The 24,753-nt window shown below is 39.0% G+C and overlaps 1 protein-coding gene across 1 annotated transcript; it reads right to left on the reverse strand.

Moving 5' to 3' along the window:
• Nucleotides 1-3,254: 3,254 nt before the first annotated feature.
• Nucleotides 3,255-11,440, reverse strand: LOC104504459 (ubiquitin-conjugating enzyme E2 D3). The gene is made up of 6 exons (XM_010152797.1): nucleotides 11,377-11,440; nucleotides 11,260-11,291; nucleotides 8,631-8,708; nucleotides 7,720-7,825; nucleotides 6,344-6,437; nucleotides 3,255-4,759 (listed from the first exon to the last, which is right to left on the reverse strand). Coding segments are annotated over exons 1-6 (357 nt in total). The 5' UTR covers nucleotides 11,378-11,440; the 3' UTR covers nucleotides 3,255-4,713.
• Nucleotides 11,441-24,753: the final 13,313 nt, after the last annotated feature.

Here is a 24,753-nt window from a genome sequence, read left to right on the forward strand (position 1 = left end):
CTGTTCTCCTGTGACAGGCACTTCAACACTTAAGATTACAGTTTATCAACTACCTTATTCCAGATTATTTTGAAGCCAGCTGGTCTTACACTGGACCGCATGAATTCACAGAAACACATTTTCATAACTCAACACATGATGCAAGCAGCTGGTCTTTACCTTCTGTACCTTCTCTTTACATCGCACATCCACTCAGCTTTGTTTCCTGCGTTACCACGGTATCTCTACATTTCTCCCATACTGTTGCCAATATGAGCCTTACACTGAAAGTATTTTTAACCATAATTCCAACTACCTTTTAAAAATGCAATTACCTATTAAGCTCAGAATCTGACAGTTCTCCAGCTTATGCCCATCTGATACTTCTGCTGAAGGCATGGGGTAGAACAGCAAACCTTCAGTGACACCGAGAACTGAACAGCATAAAGCAAGTTATTCCTATGTGTAGCAGGTTTTGGCTTTCAGGCTTATAAGGAATTAGTGTAGTCTGTGTTCTATGCAGTAACTTTTGTATCTTAAGATCCTTTATCAACCATGGATTATTTTGTAGTGGTAATTTGTTTCATTTAACTCTAATGGAGACTACACACAAACCAGGGAAAGAAATTTAATTTCGATTTTTTTTGGACACCTATAAACATAAACCAGGGAAAGAAATTTAATTTAGATTTTTTTTGGATACCTATAAACATAGCAAGAAATACTCAGCTGAACTCCAACCTCAACTGTGATTCTAAGTTTAATTAAGTATGTCTGCACACCTATATACTACCATTTGCCAAACTGTAGTTACACCCCTCCAAAGGCAATCAGACTTTACTGTTGTTGGCCACTGGAAGCTGGACTTCTGTTTCGGGACAAGTCAGCATCTACAATCTTTATATAAAAACTCTATTCTGTTGCACTGTATATAATGTATTACACACATGTAAAAATGTGTTTGTACTCATTTTTTCAACCAACATAGAGGATGCTGTATCAGCAGACAGAAAAAACAAAAATCCCTAACCAATGCTACAGATCAAGTTTTTTCTGCATCCTGAAAAGACTCAAGGATGTGCTTAAAACCACTTAAAAGTTTTTCCAAGTGAAATTTGAATGAACTGACTGGAATAGTGTTCTCAAATTCAAACCCCCTTTAAAGATAGTAAGGAATCTTAAAAAAAAAAAAAAATCATCCTCATTATATGTTTGTTTACTCTGACGTAGCTTGACACTTCGTGTGCTGGTTTTAGTCAGGACAGAGTTAACTTTCTTCACAGTGGCTGGTACGAGGCTGCGTTTTGGATTTTCCCCAAGAATAGTACTGATAAGGTGTTTGTTAGTTGGTGCTGGGGAGAGCCTGCACCAATTCAGGGTCTTTTCCAGCCTCTGGTGCTCGCTGGGTTCCCAAACTTCCTCCCTACGAGCAGGGTGTGGGAACACACAGGTCAGACAGCTGACCCAAACCGACCACAGGAGCATGTCATCCCACAGCACGTCATGCTCAGTACATAAGCTGGAGGTGGGCTGGGGGGCTATAACTTTTACTAGCCCCTTACCTCTTTTACTAACCCCTCTGTTAGCTCCTTAACTCTTTTGCTAGCTCCTTAGCTCCTTTGTTGGCTCGTTCGTTAGTGAGTCAGTTGGCTTTTCTGGGTGGTGCTCTCGCTCGTGGGGCTCGCTGGGACTCTGCTGCCATCGCTCTCTGACTCCAATTCTTGCTACTCAGGACCTGGGCTGTGCATAGGTTGGCAGGTGGTGAGCTACTGTATAATATTTTGTTTTCTATTATTTTAATTACTTTTTATTAGTTGTATTGTTGTTATTATTATTAGCATCACTATAATGGTAATTTATATTCAATTATTAAATAGTTCTTATCTCAATTCCCTAGCTTCCTTGTTTTTTCCTCCAATTCTCCTCCTCCACTGGAGGGTGGGATGAGAGCAGCTGAGTGGTACTTAACTGTCAGTTGAGGTTAAACCACAACCCTTTGGTCTCTATAAATACCTTCAAATAAAAGACATTAAAAAACCCAAACCAAAACAAAAAGAGGTATTTTGTTCAATCCAAGACTTTCAGGATGGAGCTGGCTCCCATGTTCTGAAGGTATTTCAGGATGATAACTACAGCAATAAGTCTTTTAACAGAGCTGCTCACTACTACTCATTTCAATGTTTCCCAAAACCTTCAGTTAAGTCTTTTTTGCTCCTCCCCTACAGCTTACCACAGGAAGCAAGACACTAGGTGAGACTGCTTCCAGGACAAAACACCTGCCATTTCCCACTTCACAAAAAGAAGACTTCAAGTCTCAGCATGAGCTCTGGCATGCATATGCAACATCTACAATTCACCCATCATTCTTTCATCAAAATACATACTTTCTAATCACAGAAAAATATCACAGAAGGACCATTACAGATGTACAACAGAAATACACGGTGATCCAAACAAAATTTCTAGCTTCCATGCATTATTTTACTATCTTCTTCTTTTCCGACCTGTCCCCCACGCCACATCTCCTTGAGTTTTATAAAGCCTGGTGCAATACATCTCACAAAACATCTCTCTAGTTTATCACGTACACGATTTCAGTGGCTATGACTCCAAGACAAAGCAATAAGCACCAAATTAACACAATCATTAAAAAAATTTTATCACATTTATATGCTTAGAAATATGAACTTTTACCTCAGTTGTAATGCTACTATAGCAGCTGTATTTTTAGTATATCCAGTTTTCCAGCAAAATGGTTTAAGCAAGAATATCGGGTTAACAAAGCAGAGATGCTGCATGAACCGCAGCTTCATCAACAAATTTCAGAACGTCATTTCAGTGAGGCATGTGGTGTTAAAGAGAGACCAGGTTTATAAATTTCAAGCCAACTAGACTTTAAAAGTTACCTTTCATAGTTTAGAACAAGAACAAACCATGTCCAAACTACATATTCAAATTTTTATAAAAATTAAGGTTTAACATTTATTTTACATCTAGCTTTCCACATCCATGTGGGGACAAGGAATCAGAATGTACATAACTATAAGCAGTGCAAAAGTGGTGCCAGTGCGAAGTCACAGATGCACAATAAATCGATAGTACAAGACTAGAGAAAATGAAGCTACGGATGTTAAGAATGGAGACCAAAAACAAACAAAAAAACCCAACCAAACAAGGAAAAATATGAAGGAGGGTGGCAGGAAAGAGGAGAGCCGGATATTTAGTAATGCCCTTGTTGCTGCAAAGATAAACTAATGGCACAAGACAATGTTTCCTGTAGAACAAAAATCCAATAGCAATGAATCTTTATTCACGTTAAGTCACCTGACATGAGGAAAGTGTCTGTTGCATTAAAATAGTCATCAATGTAAATGGCAGCATGGCTGAACAAGTCCTTTTCAATGGTAACAACATCCCACAGAAGTCACTTCAACACAGCCTCATGACAATTCTCACACCAAAACAGTATTTTATTTTATATTTTTTTTGCCTCATCATTACTCCCACATTAAGATCTTCCAGCTGTCAAGTGTACAAGGTGAAGAAAAAGGTTCTCAGTCAGCAAACACAGGTGCATCAGGAAGCATCTCCACAATACACCACTTCAGTTCTGCTGGGTCCCTCGTCCATCCTTGAACACTGGGCTCCCAGCACCAAGTGTAGCACACTACTAAGGCTACACTACTATGTTAGCTTATTAATTCTGCATACGTCAGGCCGAACAATGTGTCAACCTGCAACAGACTGAGCATTATAACTGAAAATGGCAAAAGATTCACTCTATTGAACTTTACATCATTATTTGATGTTAAACAATGAGGCAAATCCCAACAGTATATACAAAAACCAGCTTTGCTTTTACAAAAGATTTTGTTTCCCATATTGATTAATCCAGGCAGCTAACTCATTGGTTTATGCAACTTTATTGAAGAAAATAAATCAATTACTAGTAGAGCTATTAGTTGATCACTCATCCATTGACAACTTGCATCATTTATTCAGTGCTATATTAAACAGTGTTTTGGAAGACAGATTAACTAATAGCTCCAAGCCTCCTAACAAAATTTAAATGAATTACAAAAATGTTCTTAGACCCTATTTTGGAATACAAGGGATGTTTGACTTCCAATTTCCATTCTCTGTAAAACAAGAACTGGTCATTCCTTTATTGACATGCATAAGATACATCACATTTTCTGTTCTGCTGATGCTATAGATTCAGTACCAATTCTCCAGACACATCAGTTATGAGCAAAACTATATAATAAAACCTCAGTTCTCTAACACTGGAAGGTTTGGAACAAGATGGATGTTGCTACAGCAATGTTACTTCTTTGATGGGAGAAAACTGAACATCCATCTCCCCTCCCCCCTTCAGGTGGTATTCTTCAGTATCTGTTAGAGCAGTGAGGAATGTTTGCTTTTAATCTCATAACCAAGTTAGAATGAAGACATTGGCCACATAATACACATGCTCCATTAAAAAAAAATTCTGAATCTTGGGCAATTGTTCTTGTGTAACTACTTTACAGATTCTAAAAGCAGTTATTGTCCAAAGCTGGAAGAACTAAAGTCTTCTCAGATGAGCATGTGCATGAATGGAAGGAGGTAAACAAAAAAAATAAAAAAGATGAGGTCTGATAGGGGAGCAGCCGGATAAGAAAATCAAAAAAGGAACAGTAATTTAAAGTTTATTCCAGCTATAATGCAGGTTATTTTGACTTTAAGGTAGCATCACATGGCATACTTCTGAGTCCATTCCCGAGATATTCTGTTGTACCTGCAAACAAAACCAGGAACTGAGTTAGCGTCCGCATAAAAATGACAATTTCCTAAACAGTTAATGATTAAGCATCACTTTATCCCCACTTCCTCATTCTTGTCACACGAAGAAGTCTCTTTCTATGTTAAGCTATACTTGAACTGAAAAAAATGAACAAATTCCTCCCTAGACTAACTCAGATACTCTCCAATTTATATGAAACACTTCAGATCTAAACAAGAAGATTTGCTAGAAGAAAAACTACTGAAGGAGAAGGAATAAAGACCACCTGGGGTGGGAAAGGCAAGGGGAGTACTTTGTTTAAATATTGCCCTTAGGTAACGATTATGGAGCATCACATGCCATAAGTAACGATTACTTGATTAATAGTTATCATTGGATACAGAATGTCAAATTTCCCATTTTAGAGTAAAACAACACTAAGCATTTCTCCACACTTAGTATTCTCTTTCCACATGAATATACTGCTCAAAAATTTGAAAAAGGACATCAGAAGAATATTTAAGTACACTACTTCCACAGGAATTGAGCTGACAATTAGTTTATACTTAACTCCATGCTTGTCAGTAAGAAGTTAATTTTGAACTAATCAAGCAGAACATAATCCCCATACATTTCCCTAGCTTACATGTAGACACTGCTGAACAATAAAAGGTTGAAATTTGGGTTGTCTAAATTCACAGATGTCTGTGTATGAGCTCTCACTATAGGGCATCACTTTTAACAAAATTCTAACCAAATCTGGGTAAGTACTTAACAGAACAAGTTGACAAGCTGGCTCAAAACTTGGTAATTATTTCATACTATCTTTTTGTTTTGGCCATGCAAGAGCAGTACCTGTGAGAAACAGTGACTAGCCAATACATTTCACACTAACCACAGATCAAGCTGTTAAATACCAAGTTCAGTAACTGGTGCATCCATTATGTTAGCTAAACCCAATGCCTTGGAGCATGCAGCACCCAAGTGCTGACAAGTTTCACAATTTGTTAAATGCACCATAATGCACAGATATTCTTACCCTACAGCATAGCGTATTTCTCTGTCCACTGTCTTGCTAACCTATTGTACCTAATTGGACAAATACATTTAGCATTAATATGTAAATATATAAAAAACGAAGTCTACTTCACATAATTCTATCTGTGCAAAATGTGGAAAACAAGGAAAAAACCAAGGTGTTTTAACAGAGAGAAAAAAAGTTATGAAGCCTTTTTTCAAGGGAAGCACCAAAATTAAAGGCCAAACTATTACCAAAAGAAAGCACCAAAATAACAAAGCTACCTTTTCCTCAATATGAAGATCTAACTATATTCTATTTATGCATGGTAAGCAGAAAAACAGGCAATACATACTTTAAAATATTGCCACCCATGTGAAAAAGATTGTCTCTTTCACCCACAACTTCAAAGATGCTAAGCCCCTTTGTTTTTAGATTATGCACTACCAATAATAGTTACTTCTTAGACACGCTTCCTCTCCATCCCAGATTTTCACAAAAGGCTCACTCAACACAATCGCTGTCTGACAATGCACTCTCACAAAGTTTAAGATACTAGTCTTACGCAACTCTGTACTTACTTGTCTCTGTCTGTTTTATAGATACGTGCAATCTCTGGCACTAGTGGGTCATCTGGATTTGGGTCACATAACAGTGAACAGATGGATAAGAGAACTGTAAAAAAAACCACAATTCTCAATAGCAAAACAGGAGCAACAATCTCAGAAACAATGTAGCACAGAACTTTGCATTAGCACAAATTTGGCACAGGGGAGAATCTATAAAGCCTTTTGCTGATATATAGCCAAAATAAATTTGTAACCCACCCTAACAAGCCCAGAATGACTTAAAAGGTCTCAAGAACTATGTTTCTTATTTCCCAATACTTAGTCAATAAGCACACACAAGAACAGCACTGTTGTCCCCTGCACTATGATGCAACATAGCAGCCAACAAAAGCATGTTATGTATTCAAAAGACCGGCATATTCCATGGTTTTAACCCCTAAAACTATACATCTTCAATTTAAAAAACCCAGACTGAATTCTTTCTGTGTTAAAGTAGCAATACCCTGGTCTGCACTGATGGAATTATACATATGTTGTGAAACTTCATCCTCTCACAGCAGCTTTGAAAGAAAATCAGTAGTGATGGCATTAAAATACAGGGAATCCACATTCAAATCACAATTCTTCTCTGTCCAAGGATTAGGTTTGCAAGTTATTATAGACAAAGGAACAGTGATGGATGTTTGAAAGCTACAGTCACCAGTGGCTTTGAGACAAACCAAAATTTGATTGTCAGGAAAACATTTGAGCATTAACTGCTATTTACTGTAGTAGAATAAAGAAAGCTACAAAGCTTCTATTGGAGCACAACATCAGTTTCTCCTGAAGTAAAATCAGTAGGTTTAGTTCATGATGTAATAGAATGCTAGTGCAGCAGAAAGCAACATGTATCAATAACAGTTTTCTTGTTTTCATGTACCACAGATACACTAATATAACTCTGCATGTAATTCTAGTCTGACTCAGTCAAAAAAAAAAAGACTACACAGATTTCATTAATAAAAACTGACTTTAAATTAATCTCAATTAATATGCAAGTGTGTATCTACATGGACAGCTGCAAACAAGCAGTTTCTCAGCCTTTGCTCAAATACACCACCACAGGCCTGTTTCAATCCAAATGCTGGCAAGATTCCTCTGGGACCAAGCTAGTAAGCTCTGCTAAGAATACTGAAGCAAGTAAGTGGCCAGACAAGGCCTTAGGCAGCCATGTAGCAGGTGGTGTTAGAAAAGCAAATACCCATTAAAAACACAGTAAGATATCATTCTCAAATTGGCAAAACACAGGCTAGAATGAGTAAGGGAAATCAAGAGACAGGTAAGAACAAGACAGTCAAAGCTAATAGCACGGTATCCAACACTGGAAACATTTCTGTCACAAGAGTTACCTTTAGAAATAGTTAAAGCAGGAGACCACTGTGATCTTAGAATATCAAGACAAATGCTGCCATTACTGTTAATATTTGGATGATAGATTCTTGTTGTAAATGCAACCTGCAACAACAACAACAAAGTCTATCAGTCTGTGATGTCACCCTTCTCAGTCAAGGTCTTAGTCAAGTCAATTTACTCTAAAATAGAAAGATTTAGTTAAACTGTTCAGTTTCCAACCTCTGTTTCCTCAATCTCTCAGTTTCCAGTTACCAGACACTATTCCAAACAGAAAGAGGGCATGTAAGAGGCTGTGTTTTAATCACAGGTGCTTGCATCATGATGAAGAGACTCGACAAAATTACCTGAATCATGGTAACACTACTATCACAGAGCTAAGAATTCCAAACACTGCAGTCACTCCAAATGTGAACCTTCATACTGACTGAAAATTGGGAGACAATGCTAGTGGCTGATAAAGCTACAAAAAAAAGCATATTTCACAATTACTGCCAAACTCTTAAACAGATACCATGTGCACTGATTTGAGGAACTCAGCAAGTTAATCCCTATCCACAGTGTCACAGTGCTACAGACGGACCCAAACAGCTACACTGTAATACGTTACAGTCCCTGCAGCAAGAATTCCATTAGACTAACACAAAGCTAATGAGTTTTCCTGTCAATTAAGAAAAGCAGAAATCATTCCAAGGCATTCAGAATTCACAAATACAGATTTGCTCCTAAAATATATGCCAACATACCCATTCTTCTGATAGTCAGAGAGGGACCTAGCTATCTATTATACTGTAAGAATGCGTGACAAGAACTGACAACTTGACAATATTACCACAGACACCGACAATTCCTGTCCTGTACTCTGTTCTTTGAGGAGCACTAATTTCACAAATGAGACAGCAGTACTTACCTTAGGTGGTTTGAAAGGGTAGTCTGTAGGAAAGTGAATTGTCAAGAAGAATACACCACCCTGATATGGACTGTCATTCTGTCAAAGCAAACAAATAATCCTCTTATTGTCATCTTTAGGACTAAATATCACTGAAGATGATGGTTTTTGAACAACCGAACTGTTTGATCCACCAATACAAGAGAGATGCAATTAAAATTCTAGTAATAATTCCTAAGACAAGTGATACAGAAGACACAGGTCACTTTCTGTAGGAACCTCACAGCTAATGCTTCATAGAAACAGCTTCTCTGACAATCCACTCAAGACAACTTGGCAAAAGCATCCAAATGCCTCTGAGACAGCTCCAAAAAGTCATGTTAAAAGAGTGGGCATCCTCTCAGGTTCAAAAACCTCAAGTTCTGTGTTTGGAGGTTATGTGTTACAAACACTCAAGTTTACAGTGGCCACAAACAGCTCTACGGGCCTCCCATTCCCTCCTAAGCTCTGTCCTTGTCTCAGGCATTGCTCAGCCCCGCAGAAAACCTACGAATACACAGCTAACTCCTTGTTCCTTGAAAACAAAACCCAAACAGCTCCCTGAAAAAACAACACAAAACTGTACCCTACCAGCATCACCAAAGAAAAAAGCCCCCACCTAGACTCAAGTGAATTCTTCCTTCCTTGGTGTATTACAAATTCACTGCAATCTAGTATGGAAGAGTATTTCACATTTCCCTGCTCCAAGGAAACAATTACAGGCATAATTCATTCAAGTGCTATTAGCAGTAAAGCAACATGTGGAAGTAAAAAAGCTGCTAGTAAGCAGAGAATAAGTGGAATGACTATGTAGGAATTATGTAATTTACTAGTCATGAGTGTAAAGATGTAAGAAGTTTTTACTTGAAACAACTGAATTTCTGAAACAGAGCTAACAATTTCATTATTTAAGCTAAAGCCTACAATGCTTTTAATTCCAGACTCAGGGCTAGGGAAAATGAATTTGAGACACACAGAGTACACTTCTGCACTACTTGTAATTTAAATTTTCGTATTAATTGTAAGAACTTTTCATCAGTGTAAGGAAATAACTACATCTTGCTTAGTTAAACACCAGAAAATGAAAATTCTGCAACACCAGACAAGGGACTCAAACTTGAAGACATTTAAGTTATACCCTATCCCATCTCCACTAAAAACCTAGCAACCAAGATAACAACCTCTTGTATTTGGTCAACAGATCTATATGAGGTCTTGAGGAGCCAGAAAACAACTCTCTTAATGCACATATTCTGGGGATACATTCTAGCAATTACAGAAAACCCTCTTAGAATGTGTTAAACCAATGCAAGCTCTCTTACATCTACCTAAGAAAAACCACGGCCTGTATAAGTTCCTACTGCAGAGGTGGAAGGTCAGGTCATTGGTTCTGTAGTCATCATCTGTTATTGAAGGCACTAAGCAACACCACAGAAGCACTAGAACTACTAGCACCACACTTCTGTCAGGATAGAGCCCAATCCTGACACAGGAATGCGGACCTTTTCACACCACAAAAACCATAGGGGGAAAAAGGAGCTGTACATTATTAAACCAAAAGGGTAAGCTAGAAATAATAATCCCAACTTAAATTCAACTGATATTTAACACCTTATGACCATGCAGACACCAGCCATGTAAAATAATACTCAGTATAGTGCAGAACATTCCTTGCCATTTAAGCATGATTATAGATATTAGACAACTTTATTTTTTTGATAACCTAGTTACAGTCAGTGAGGACCTGGGACTTTGGAATGGAAAACCAGTAAGGTGAACCCCTAATTAAGAACATTTCTCATAGTGATCTCCTAAAACCACACTTGTAGCTATATATATATTCAGTGCAATTCAGCATCACTGATATTTAATTCCTACTCTGTAGCCTCACCAGAAGCATCACATTGTGGCTGCAGGTCTACTGGCATCTGATATTTGTCTTCTCAAGTTACAGAAGGTTTTGTTTTCTAAATACAGATAACCAGCCCTGAGAACTCCAGATGTCAAGTGTTTGCAGGTTAAATTTTCAGTAAAGGGAAACATTTGCATTCTTTAACAAGGAATAAGTCACATTCAGGTTTCAGATGTTTACTGAACATTCAACACAGACTTTTCCCTCCAGTCATAACCAGAACCTCATATTTCAGTGACACTTTCCCTTCTATTCCTCAAAGTATTCAAGATCTCAGTACATGACACCAGACCAAATAAGGACTCCCTGTTCTATGACCCACACAACATCATCCCAAATAATTCCTGACACTGGGATCAGCTCCTACTACTAAGTTAACGCTAGATTCAAACTTTAGCAAGTAAAAAGCAAACAAAGTTTCTAGTTACTAAGTGATAATGGCTAATATTGTCCTAGAGATCACTTCAGCTGAAATACATGTCCTCATAAAACATTCCAGCAATAGAATAACCAGACTGATTTGCCCCTCCTGCTTCCCCCCCTCGCCCTTCTGTTACTGCAAGGAATATCTCTAAAACTAAAGCCCAGTAAGGGGAGTTGAGGAAAAAAAGAAAAAAGTAAACCAAACCCCCTCCCCCAGTCACCTCCTGAGTAAGAACTACTAGTTTAATAGTACGTCACAAGAATTAGAATACTTACAGGTCCCATAATTGTAGCTTGCCAATGAAACACTACAAAAGAAAAACTCTGCGTTATTATCTATGCATGATATGCTTTGAGCTAGCAGAGTAAAACATAAAACTTCAGGTTACTTACTGTCATCTCCAACGGGACATGCTGAACACTGTGCTGGAGGATCACGGGCTAAGTCACTAAGTTCCTTCAGGAAAAAAAGAACATAGAACAAAAACACTGTTCAGAGAAGGAACACTAATGAACTCAGTCATTTCCACTTCATGTCCAGAAAAAGCCTTAATGGTTTTTCCATATACAAACACAGAATAATATGCAACAACTGTTAGAAGCACTAGATCAGCATCAAAAATGTCTTTGCAAAAAGAAAAGGCAAAGACCATCAAAACACTGAAAAAAGGAAAGTAAAACAGCTATGATGACTATGCTTTTCCAAGTAACTACCACTACTGTAAAATCACCCCTACTAAAGGGGCAGAAAAGAAAGCAGAACTCGGAGCCTGAAGTGGGAAAAGTCTAGCCACTTTCTGATCAAGATTTTTCAAGGATTCAGTTTTAGCTAGAGAAGCTTTAAGTGGGAAGAGAGAATGCTATTGATAAACCTTCATGAAACAGAAAGCACTATGTATGTAACATCTCATATTAAAAGTCAGAACAGTAAGGAAAAAAAACCAAAACCAACAAACCCAGTTTCATTTTGTCCACCACCTCCAACAAGCTACTTGTTTGGACAGTGTCTTTTAAAATGAAATCTATACGTTCAGTTGAAGTATGTAACAGATACCTTCCCTCTTCCCTGCACACTTTTCAACTTAAAAATGGCTTCATGAGCTTCTAAATCTACAGTTATCAAGGCATCTAGAAGTCATGAGAAAAGGAAAAACCTTTAGTCCCTCTCCCATATATTAACAGCTGCACACAAGTAATTTTGCTACAAGTCTATACAAGCCATTAAAACAAGAACTTTACATTACTTTATCAAAAATCTAAGAAACCCAGGCACACATATTATACTGGAGAAACACACATATTTGGACCCAACAGCAAACTGTTTTGCCTGGGAAGATTCTAATGTACATCCTTTAAGTTACACAAATTCTGCACTTGATAAAAGTAAGTGTAAGCAAACATAAAATGAGGAAAAAAAATTCTGTTCCCTGTAAATTAAACACCTTGTTATTTGATAACATAGTAACTCCTGCAAACACAGTGAGAATACTACTACTTCAAGGTGTAGAAGTCCATACAACATTCAAAAAAAAAAAAAGACCCAAAACCCCACACCAAACCTCCCGCCCCAAGCCAAGAAAACTTAGTCCCACTTCCCCTCCCTACACACGCTAATTTTGACAAACTTTCCAATTTACAAGATCTCAGTTTTGCACTGGAATCAGACTGCTTTGTAGAACAGAACTGTATCAGTTTCGATAGGCAATGGCGTAACAAAGTATAGTTATGGTTCATTGAACTGCTGCTGTTACTTGGAAGTGCGGGCAACAACTGCTCTTTCCAGACCATCACAGTAAATCCATTTAGAGCGCATTTCTCTACACTCCCCAGTTACTATTGGGGGTCCCAGTGATAAACTTACTTCTGGCATGAAATGTCACTTATTAGGTGCATATATTGTTCAGCACCCTCCAGAAAAAATTGCTGTTAGATTTACAGTATCCATGTAATGACAAACAAGAAACGTAAAAGAACCTTCAGATAGAAAGCTTTTTTAAAATTTCAGGGTTTCCCCCCACACCCAAAAAAATACAGCAGGCTTATTTCTCATCTAAATATATTTTCCAGTTCTAAGAATGATCAATCATTCCAAAACCTAGGAGAAAAGTAAGTTGCAGCAACAGAATAAGTAGAAAGACACAAATGTTACTGCTTTAAAGTAGTTATTACTGCATTATTTAATTTAATCTGGGAAGAAGAGCAGATCCTAGTTTTTTAAAACTTATCACAGGGACTAAGAACTACGAAAAGGCTCTTAATGCAGCTTATAAAAACTATAAACATTAGTAGCATGAAGGTAAGGACAACAAAAGATCAGCATAAAGTGGACTGTCAGGTACGTGCATTAGACTAGAGAGCTCTTCGAAAGGTATTGTCGTCAGAGAAACAAGAAGTGAGTACTCAAGATAAAAAGATATTTTAACACAGCAAGAAAATAAGAGCGTATCAATAACTCGGGAAAAGCAATACAAGTAAGACTGCAAATGGAAGACAAATACTAAGTTTAATAAGTTCTGGTAAAAGAAGTTGTGCAAAACCCCCTTCCGTAATAAAAATAATTTACAAGCTGAAACACATGAATTTTAATATTCCAGTCTCCAGTTGTTCAAAATACACATCCATACAGAATTAACCCTTTTAACCACTTGAACTGTTCTAGAGAACAAACAAGCAGTGATTTTCATAACCAAAATAACTCAAGTTTTGTCTGGCCCCAAACACTTCAGTAAAACAAACTAATTGTGTTAAACAAAGCAGTTCAAAACATAGATATGGTTAGGAACTACATGATATGCCACTTAGCATTTCACCCACACAGCAAGTAGTCTACCCACTAAATGCAGGACGAAAAAAAGCTGAGGTGGCACACATTCTTGTATTTGCTTCTCTTGGGTACCATGGTCAGAAGAGTCACGTTTGTAGTAAAGCTGTTTGCTTCAGAGTGTGAAGTGCAGTGGAAGAACTCTGGCAACGTGAACCAAACCCTGCCAAGCTTTGCCTTGCTTCCAGTAACACCAGACCTATTTCGCCTTCCTGTGAAGTGCCTGACACTTTGCATCTACACAAAAGGAGGGAGGCTTTTTGCAACAAGGGAGCAGAAAGTTCTCACTGTCTAACTTTGAAAAGTGCCTCCTGCAAGCTACCAGTCTGCTGAATGCAACAGGCAAACGGGAGTAACTGGAAACACGCAGAGGCACATGGGCTGTGATTTCTGGAGCACAGCTGAAGCATTACATGCAAGGAAAGGGAGGAGCTTTTCCTTTTTTTAAAGCTTCCCACTCAGTAGCAGAAACACAATCTGACCTTCCTTCTCAGTTTAGCAATAAAGAGCAACTATTCTATAACAGGAAAATATTTAATCTGAAAAGTGTTTCTGACATCAAAACTAAGCATCACTTCCACAAGCTGGTTAAAAAATGTTTTTTAAGAAATCAGCCCGTAATTGTTCTCCTGCTTTCACCCATGTCTCACCAAGAACATACTGACCACGTTAAGCTTCATTTTACAAAACAGAGCTTCACTATTGTTTTAGTATTAAAAAACATTGCCAAGCATTATTCTGTAAAATTTCTACGTACAAGAGCTTTAGACTTCTAATGTTCCTTCTCCTGCGATATGTACTGTGTCCAACTTTGCCTCTTCTTGTTTACAGTTTCAGCAGTGCTTTCTTTTGTCAAGAGGTACTGGCCTACATTCCAAACTTTCTTAAGAAGTCTCCGAGTAAAACCCACACTTCCCTGGAGTCAGCTCCAGTAGCTTTTCCACTTTACAGGTGGATTAAGAAAAAAAATATACATTCCTAAGACTTTACACAGAAACAACAGCCAAATTTGGCTCAGTGATGTGTTATATGCCTATGGAAAGGATTAGTCTTGAATTACGACAGTGACTAGTAGTCCCTGGCACTGCCAGAGGTTTCCAGTATAGCTCCAGCATATCATCATTTCTGTGTCCCCGTTTCCAAATATAAAGTTGTGATAGTTCCCACCTCTCCACAAGGATGATTAGTCACTTCACATTTCACAGATTTAAACACTGTTTAAGGAGTAAGCGCCAATGCTGCTGTTAGAGGACAACGGCAACGTAGCACATACAAGCAGCAACACAGGCACAATTTTCCAGAAGTTTTCTAAAACAGAGATAACTGGAAATACAGCAACAGTACCCATCACTGCAACAGACAGCCCTTCCTAAACACGAACTGAGGCCCATGGTCTTCTGCCAGTTTCACATTAAATCTGAGTCTGTAGCAAGGATGAAGAAAATATAAAGAATGACAAAGGATACCTCATCCAAAAATGCATGAGCAAGTCAGTGAAGGAAAATATTTAAGAGAACTAGTTGCTTTTCTCACAGAAGTTTCAGGTCTCAGCAAATTCAGTAAGAAATGACAGCCTGATGCCTACCAAGCTGCCTTCTTGCAAGGTACCAAGTAGAGCAGCATCAGTGTCAGCTCCATTTCTTCCCATTTGTCAGAATTCATACTTCTTGTGGCACAACTGCTACACTTTTCCAATTTAGGCTGGAAAAAGCCAGGGCTTATCTTCAATGAGAGCAGCAGCTGACTTAAATACAGAGTGGCAGAAGACCACTCCCATCAGTGGCGGATCACTCATTTTCCTCCACAGGCATAAAGTCAGTTTTAATATTGGTTTGTAAAGATCTAATACTGGTTTACGACACAGTTTTTTTTAAAACCGTATGTTGCAGCTTTCTAGTCTGCAGTCAAGAAAGCATAATGGAAAAAATCGGGTCAATTTGCTTTAAGTATCCAAAAAGTAACTTGTTCTACCTTAGAGGGCATGAAAAGTGATATGCAGTTAAACCAGAGGTTTAAATACTAAAAAACCCCAAGCAAACAAAATGAAACAAAACAAAAAACCCAACAAAACAAAAAACAACCCCCCCCCAAACCCTAAAAACACTTAAGCCAAACAAAACCCCCAACATTTATTAGTTTGAGTGCTTGTCTGTTGTTGTCTGTGTTGAGCAGGCTATTTCAAACTTTAAGCATCTAAAAATTCATCACTGCATTAGTCTTACTCATTAGCTCACAGCTGAAAACAGCTTTAAAAAAGGAAGGATTGCAAATAGCTCTAAAGGGAGGGGAAGAACATTTAAGTCTGTTTGAAGACTAAGAGGTGTCAGCCAGCAAAGAACTATTGCCTCATCCCACACACCTGCATTTGCAACATTCACTTCAGCATGGAAATTAATTACCCCTGGAAGAACAAAATAACAGTTTGAAAAAACACTGCATGTGGATTTCTAAGCTCAGTAAGAAAGCAATGGCACAACACACATCACAAGTGTAACCAGCAGAAAATTATCAGTTTCAAACAAGCTGGCCTTTTGGCTAACACTTCATAAATGGATAGAACAATGTATAATAACCATGCATAATACAGAAAGACGCAAGTTATTTTAATTAAAAAAAAAAAGACATTAGAGCAACTACGCTGCGAAAACACATAAAGAGCAGTCACAGAAAACAGCAATGTCTGAGGAGCACAAAACAGTTTAAGAAACCCAAAACATGACCAGGAATATAAGAGCTGTGCTTGTCCCTACCTTGATTATTCTGCTTGTTCTGTTTTTCACGGGTCTCCTTTCTCAAGCCTGTAGTACGAACTTTCTCAGGCTACACGTTACATGTTGTTTGTACAATGTCTAGCAACAGCATCATAAGGGTATAATATTAGAAGACAAACAGAAATATTCATGTTTTAAGCCTCACTCTCCAGGAAGGAAATGCCAGACTGCTGTGCAACTGTAATTAAGTCACCATGTGCCTGGACTGTGACACAAACTACTCCGATGACTACACACTATCTCTTCTAAGAACCTACCTTTCATTACACAAAGCCCTTTGTGAATGAGACTATTGTCTACAGCTCTTCTCCTCTGTTCTGAAATATGGGAAGTGCAGAGTGTAGGTAATGTTTTTTGGCAAATTTCACAGTTAACTAAAAGGGCTTTTTATTGTACTCCAACATTTCACAGAGTTCACCTCCAGCTGGACAGATCGGACTGGAAAAGGAGCTCAGTTTACCAACTTTGCTTTCATGGTCACTCCCTAAAGGCATGCAGAACAAACATGGAGAAAAGATGGCAACTTTCAGACATAACACCTACAGTTATGCTTTGAACTCAATGGTATTGCTTGTTTCCCCAAAGTAATCAAAACCTGCAGCAGCTGTCTTACTCAAGACGAAGAAAATCTGACTGCTTTACACACATCAGTTCTGAGGTATTATAACAATCACTATTCCCTGAAAATAGCTCTCCTATTTTCAGGAAGTACCATGAAGGCTGTGCACATTGAATAAAGTATGTCGAAAGGAGAAGTGTGAAGTGAAGCACTGGCTATCCATTCAATGATATCCAGGTATTTTAATTCTGGCACTTCCAAGCTTTTGAATATTGGACTCTGAAAGTCTGCATACTTTTCACTTGGAGGTTTTTCCTGCAAGAATCATAGAATGGTTTGGGGGGGAAGGGAGCTTAAAGCCCATCTAGCCCCAACCCCCCTGCCATGGGCAGGGACACCTTCCACTAGCCCAGGTTGCTCAAAGCCTCATCCCGCCTGGCCTTGAACACTTCCAGGGATGGGGCATCCACAGCTTCTCTGGGCCACCTGTTCCAGTGCCTCACCACCCTCTCTGGGAATAGCTTCTTTCTGATATCCATTCTAAATCTCCTCACTTTCAATTTAAACCACTTACCCCTTGTCCTGTCACTACAGGCCCTTGTAAAAAGAACCACACTTATCTTTCATTCCAAAACCCAGGACTACAATGCAGCCCTCAGAGAAAGAAGGTAACAAGCGTTGGGCTGAAGAGAACCAGCACGATGCACATAGCTAAATGAAACAGAATGACTGGGAAACAAAGGTACAGACAAATGAGGTGATGCACCTAGAAGGAAGTTTATATTCAAAGTAAGGCACTCTGACCTGAAGACTGCCACTCAGGAATGAGATTTTGGCTTTGTGATAGACAATTTCACACAAATAGTAGCTTTACATTCATCAGATGCTGTGATTCGGCAGCATTAGGTGACAGCTGTCCAATGTGCCGCATCACATCCTGTCAAGGATGCAGTAATGTACCAGAAGCAGCATCTGTACGTGCACCACCTTGGACTTGATGGGGCAGAGGCCTCCTACAGTTGGCCAAGCTTACACAAGCAACAATTTTGGGGACTGGTAGAGTATGGACAAGTTTTTAGTAGAAATCACAAGCAGCCTTAATTAGGCACTTAACCTCAGGAAGTCTGCATTTTCTGGTACAGAAATAATGGCATAAGAACTTTCCATGTTCTCAAGGAAATGCATGGAAAGGAGGATCATGCAACGTAATCAAGTGCATATTCTAACAAATCTGTAATCAGCGTGGTGAATTCATTGTTTAGATGTAGATATGTTATTCTGAAATTTCATTATTTAACCTAATGAGCTGATTTTCAGAGTTCTCCATTTAAATAGCTGTCTTGGACTCTAACCAGCCCATGTTCTATATGAATCCAAAGATGTATGTGAAAGCTATCGCAATACTCCACAGGGGTATATTCTGTAAACGCAACTATGTGGATGATTACACTAGCTTATCTACAGCTGTACAATTACCCTATGGTATTAGACTACTGTGTGTAACCACCCTTCATAATGGTTCTGTGTTTTGTGTAGTGGTAGCGTAAGAGTCTGTCTGTAGGATTATGTACAGTTGCACACAAAATCAACTCACCATGAGCCAACAGAGCACTAAAATCGAAAACTGTTTCTGGAGCGCAGCTGCTCTTACAGTTAAGTTCCCCCTCAGCTATCTACAGAACACTGATGCTCACAAGGGTATTAAAAAAGCTGAAGAAGAGATGATGAATATGCTTTTAAACACTTAATCCTTTATGAACAGACGGCAACCTGAATTAGGAGAATGGAAGGGGGCCTTTGCTCATCCGACAAATTGTCATTCAAGAGGTTCTGCTGTATTATTCAAGGCAAGAAAAAAATTAAAGCTAGGGCTAAAAGGAAGAGCAAACTTTGCAGCTATATGGATTTTAGAGAATTATCTGGCATTATTACCCAAATAGGCTAGCAAAGATTGGGAAATATTGCCTTAGAGCAGGACAGTCCTATTAACTAGAAACCTAAAAGAGCTCACAGAAGTCATGAGCACCTGGCCAGCCTAACTCCAGGTTACTGAGAAAACTCACTATGAAGTTAATTGAGCACTTAACACAATCCTCATTCCTCCAGCAGGAAGACCCAGAAGCACTTGAGCACTTTAGTTCAGCTTGCAGCTCTGGTGTCCAGATGCTTGTGGAAAGGACTAAACATTTGTCTCCTTTTTTTACTGGACCCTTACATTTGCAAAGCAGTCTGCAATCCTCCCATCTTGCTTTGTTAAAACCAGAATAAAAAGCCATCACAATGACACTGGAAAAACACTGTAGATCTTGAAGATGTCTAGCATATCATGCATCTCAAAGAGATGAGGTTCAGTACAAAGGCTTCCTTTACACAAAATTTTAATACTGAAGTTTACTGTTGGTAAGAAAGCTCTGAAAAACGTTTAAACTAAACTTAAAAATCCACTCTTATCTATTTTGTTTTCAGTTCTAAATCCTGCAATCCTCTATTTGGCTCACTTTTCAGTAATACACCTTGTCTACATCCAAGTGTTTCACAAAGGGTTGCCAAAGGCATAAACACCAAACTAAAACTTGTGAATGTAATTTTAAGTAATTTTTTCCCCTGCAAAGCTTCCCCAACGTAACCTACCACATATAACTATCAGATCAGTGCCTCATAAAAAGCCCACTGAAGAGATTTTTTTTTTTAAAAAAAAAGCTCCTGTACTTTCCACTTAGCGTCTGAGGCATTAAATTTAGATTCAAGAAGTTACAAAACCGTCCAGCATGTGCAACTCAACAACTTAAGACTCGCTTTTGATAAAGGCAACTTGAGAAAAAGCAATTGCATACAAAAATCACTACTGACCTCAATTATATATATAGTCTCACTGCTCCTTACATGTCTTAAACTAATTTATGTTTTTCCTGCATACTATACGGGCAGGTTACTGTATAACATCAGTCACAGGAGAAAATGCATGCCTGTAACTCAGCCTTTTCAATGTAGGCCACAGCATCTTAGCCTGAACTATCAAAGAAAGTCAGCTTTTACTGAGGTAACAGACCTAACGCTGAAGTGCAGACCACACCTTCCAATCTGCCAGCTCTGATGCACAGGGGAGGGACCTATGTAAGAACACAGGGCAGACAGTTAAAGTGGAAAAACCTTAATATTTGCAACAGAAATATTTATCAGAGATCAACAGCCTAATCTGAATTACACAAAAACTCTACCCTTTTCTACTCCTCCTTGCCAGCTGTCACTTGACATCTCAAGAAAAGGTTAAGAACCTCCATCCTCTCTCTCCAGCAACAGTTCAACCGAGTGGACGAAAACATCCCTGGGTAGAGCAGGATGCCACAGTAGAGGTGGCCTCCACAAGGAACAGAGATGCCTTCAGCAAGAGGCAGTTTACTGCTCTGTATTTAACAGCTGCTACTTACAGCTGTTTACATCCTTCTCCCTCCCTTACCCATTATTGTGCAAGCCAAAAGAAAGGCCTTAGTGCTTCAGAGCTGGTTACAGACTGGGGATGTAGTTGAAGTGAGCTCATTCAGTGGCATTTTACATCAGCTTGTATGTGGAAGAAAATCACACAGGGAATAATAGCAAAAGCACTGGCTTACTTTCAAAAACAGGTCTTTAAAAGCTAGAATGATCATAAAGAAGATGTTGGCTGCACAACCTTTTTACTCTGTACCTTTTCCCACCCGCATCCTTAACATCCTGAAGAAGTCCAGTTTTAAGGTATGGAAGAAATACCCATCTAATGGAATATTGATCTGTGAAGTTGTAAATTACTTCAGTGATCTTATGATCCGCTTCTCCCCTCCTTCCAAGGATTGAGGGGATCATTGGATCCCCTTCTGACACACAAAGATCTACACCGACTGGGAACTTGTTTCACAGGCCCAGTGCCCAATTAACAGGGGAAATATTTAAGTTACTGCAGTCCAAATGTTCTGGTTAAGGAAGCATCAATTTTTCTCTCTTACAAAAAATGACCAGTTCTTAAAAACACATCCAAGACCTTAATAGTGAGTGCTGAATATGGTTATCAAACCTACCCAATTAAGCATTATTTCCATTTTAATAATATTAATTTCATAGGATAAATGTCATTTCTGACACTTCAGACAAGCTAAATCTTAAACAGAATTTAAGTGATGACAGCTTTCATCTGATGCTGAGTAATTTTATTCTGGCTTTTAAAAACCACTGAAGTTCTTTGACACTAGTGCTTCCTAAACTCCATCACTGAAATCTCATGATTTAAAAGTTAACCACTGCCTTCTGGCTCAACATGACCCTTCTTAACCACCAACTGCCATAGTTGTACTGCATCATCTGCTTGGGACAGAACTTAGTCTACCCCTAGATACTCAAAAAAGTTAAGGTGAATTAACTAAAGTAAAAACAGTAATTCCATCCTACAGAGTATCCACAAAAGGTTTAAAGCATTTTAACTAAGCTTACATCAACAGTGCTTCATTAGCTAGTTAATCATAACTTTGAGCCTCTAAACAGGCAAATCCAGGCTTATTTCTAGACATTCAAAGCGTAGTATCAATCACGTAACTTCAAGTTATTTAACTATTTTGATTAGGCCCAGAAAACTAAATCCAAGACTACCCGCAAAAATAAAGTATTGTAAGTTTCATCCAGTGAAGAAAATATAATTCCAAACAGCTTTTTCTAGTTAAGCTATTTTAAAAAAATAATTTCCTAATAAGTTCAAAAGAGCAGCAGTTAAAAGCAAAAGTAATAAGCAGGCTCTGTAACTTTTTAACTGAATCACCTGCACAAAAGCTACACTATTGGTTAAACTAACGCAGACTTCCATACTGCCTTCATTGCTGTGTATTACATTCAATCTCTGAAAAATATTATGGTTATCTCCGTAGCAGCACTTCTTACAGTGAGCATCCGGAGGAGGGGGGTTAAAGTTGCAATTAATTACACGTCTAGGAATAGCACTGGAGGCTATAGCCTTGAGGAGAACAGTTAGCCTCCACTCCACCACTACCCATGGTAGCCTTCTACCTGTACTTAATAGCAACAAATGGTTTTGTCACATTCAGCCTTTAGCTTCCAGGGTGCCAACTTCACTTAAGATTTTCTCATAAAATATCCTAACATAATGATGCTGGCTTGTGCTTAGCTTAACCAAATAGACATAAAACACAGAAGGCACAAGTTCTCTGAAGGATTCCACAGACAAGAAATTTCATGCATACATCTCTTGTATTAATTCTATTTTTAGCTTATCAATATCACCCTGAGGCCTTTTATATTACCTCACTTTAATGAATGCATATAGCAGTGGTAAAATGGATGTATATCAATGTGTAACATTCCCAAGTTTTCTGTATTTTGTGCATTCCCAATTCCCTTCTACATATATGTTTCCCTACTACCAGATCATCACCATTGGAACCACAAGCACTAACGTGCTGCGGCAATTACAGGAAGTGCATTTAGCAGGTAGCATTCAGCACCTCAGCCTGACACAATGTGCCACAAGCATGTATTTAGCTACAAGCTCATAAAACAGTATGAATTTGTTGGAAATTGCACTAGCTTGTGATAATAAAACAACTGCGACTCGTGCAAAGCAGGCTGTATCAGTGAAAGCAGAGCTTCGCCTCAGAGCAGCTGACAGACGCAATGACGAGCTCCAGGCATAACATGATCTTTCTGGGACTGGTTATGTACCTGACAACCACTTCAGTTTGGAGAACACTTTATAAAGGGTGTTCCAGAAGTAGGTAACCCAATATGTAACACGTGAATACGCATGTGCTTTCATTTCCAAAACGAAAGCAGAATTTGCGAGTTACATTTAAGTAGGGGTGGCTGTATTGCAAATGTGTAGCAAACTTCATATTAGATTTACTCAGGCAGAGTGTTAAAACCCAATTTACCAAATACAATGAGGAATTTATTTTGCTTGATAAGTCAAGTCCGCAAAGAGGGAGTAGGCCAAACAAACTGAAAGTACCATCTCTGGTGCCTTTGGGATGTCATCTGCTGCAGGAGACAATGAATTCTAGTCCTGACAGGTAATACCACAAGTCAGACTAAGTCATCTCTGTGTGATTACTATGTTCTGAGGTCCTGGTCTCTCTTTAGCTTGTTCTGATCTACTGCCAACAACGTACTGCAAGAAAGCAGAGAGTTTCAAGGTCTGATCTGTGATTTTACAATTGGAAGACAGGGGATCCCAGCACACCGGTGACAGAGTGCTGTTCACCAGCTTCACCAGTTGAACAAGAGTAAAATCTGAATTCACAGCCACCTTGTTACAAAGTTGGCCCTGCTATTTTTAGATTTCAGCCTCAACCCCAGTAAACATTTGTTTCAGAAGCCATGCTTGGGAAGAAAGCAACTTGCAAGGAATGGTTTCAGTCTAGCAAAATATCACCAATTTAACTTTCCAGACTGGCTATTACAAAATCAAAACTGCAAGCCCTATGTGAATTTGGAAGTGTATCTTGTAGCATGGTATAATTAAACTGATTAAAAGTAGCACCTTCAAATAAACAAAAAAAACTCCCACAACACCTCCCCCACCCCCCAAGAGAACCCTAACCCAATCACCTCACCAATCCTAGACCCTAGCACTGAGTAAAGGTGCTTTACACTTACTACTACACAGTGCCATAGTAAGGACTAATATAGGACAAAAAACTGCACACCACAGGCACAACCCAGAAGTCAGAGATGACTTATGGATTCAAGAGTCATGCTGAATAGTTTTAAGGTTGTGAGCACCAGATTATTACGTAAATGGGGGTTTGCCTTGGTTCGTATGTGACAATAAATTCTTACGTGCAGGGCCTGATGTGTTTCATAAGCATGAGCTGATGACGAAGCACACCGGGGAGTATCCTAGCTGCGTTTCAATGCAAGTGATATCATCCACTAAAACAGGGGAACAAGTTTGGATGGCAGATTCAAAAGGAATTATTTTGAAAGCCTTGTAGGAGAAAGACAATTCAGAGACAATTCCTTTAGTTTACACTAATCCAGGACAGATTTGAAAGTTTCAGGGATAACAGAAATACACTTTCACTAATACATTACAAATAACCTCATTTTGACTAAAATGTGTCTACAAGCACTACCAGATATGCGAAATGACAGTAAGGCTATTAGGTGGCAAACTTGAACGCCCATCTCCAAGAGGTGTTCTGCGCCCCGAAGTTGAGCCGGCCGATTCGGGACACACTGACTTTCTGCCATCTTGGTAGGCTACGAGATGACCAAGAAACTCCTCTCAGCCCTTGAAAATACGTAAACGCTCCACGTAGCTCGCGTAGGAGCACAGATCAACAGCGACTTCCCGGTAACGCCACTGCGTTCCCGTCGCGTTTGCCATTACATCTCAGCAATTCCCGAACCCGCAGCGCTGCCTCCCACAGACCCGAACGCGACCTCGCGTCGGACTCCTCTTTCCTGGGAGAGGTTTAAAAAAAAAAAACAACAAAACAAACAAACAAACCCCAAAACCTTTCATCACGTCGGCATTTTTTCCGAGTTAGCCGCGAAGTTACTCCACCCGGCTCCGATTGTGCAACGGGGGAGGCGGCGGCGCGGTGCGCGCTCCCGCCCGGCGTGGAGGGCGAGGCGGC

Source organism: Eurypyga helias, unplaced genomic scaffold (assembly GCF_000690775.1).
Source record: "Eurypyga helias isolate BGI_N326 unplaced genomic scaffold, ASM69077v1 scaffold27795, whole genome shotgun sequence".
Taxonomy (NCBI): Eukaryota; Metazoa; Chordata; class Aves; order Eurypygiformes; family Eurypygidae; genus Eurypyga; species Eurypyga helias.

Excerpts from the sequence above, each read along its gene's own strand:
- LOC104504459 (XM_010152797.1), bottom strand. Across the intron at positions 7,826-8,630 it reads ACCCTTTCAAACCACCTAAG|GTTGCATTTACAACAAGAAT; the intron begins GTAAGTACTGCT and ends TTGTTGTTGCAG. Across the intron at positions 6,438-7,719 it reads TGCTTTAACTATTTCTAAAG|TTCTCTTATCCATCTGTTCA; the intron begins GTAACTCTTGTG and ends TTTTTTTTACAG.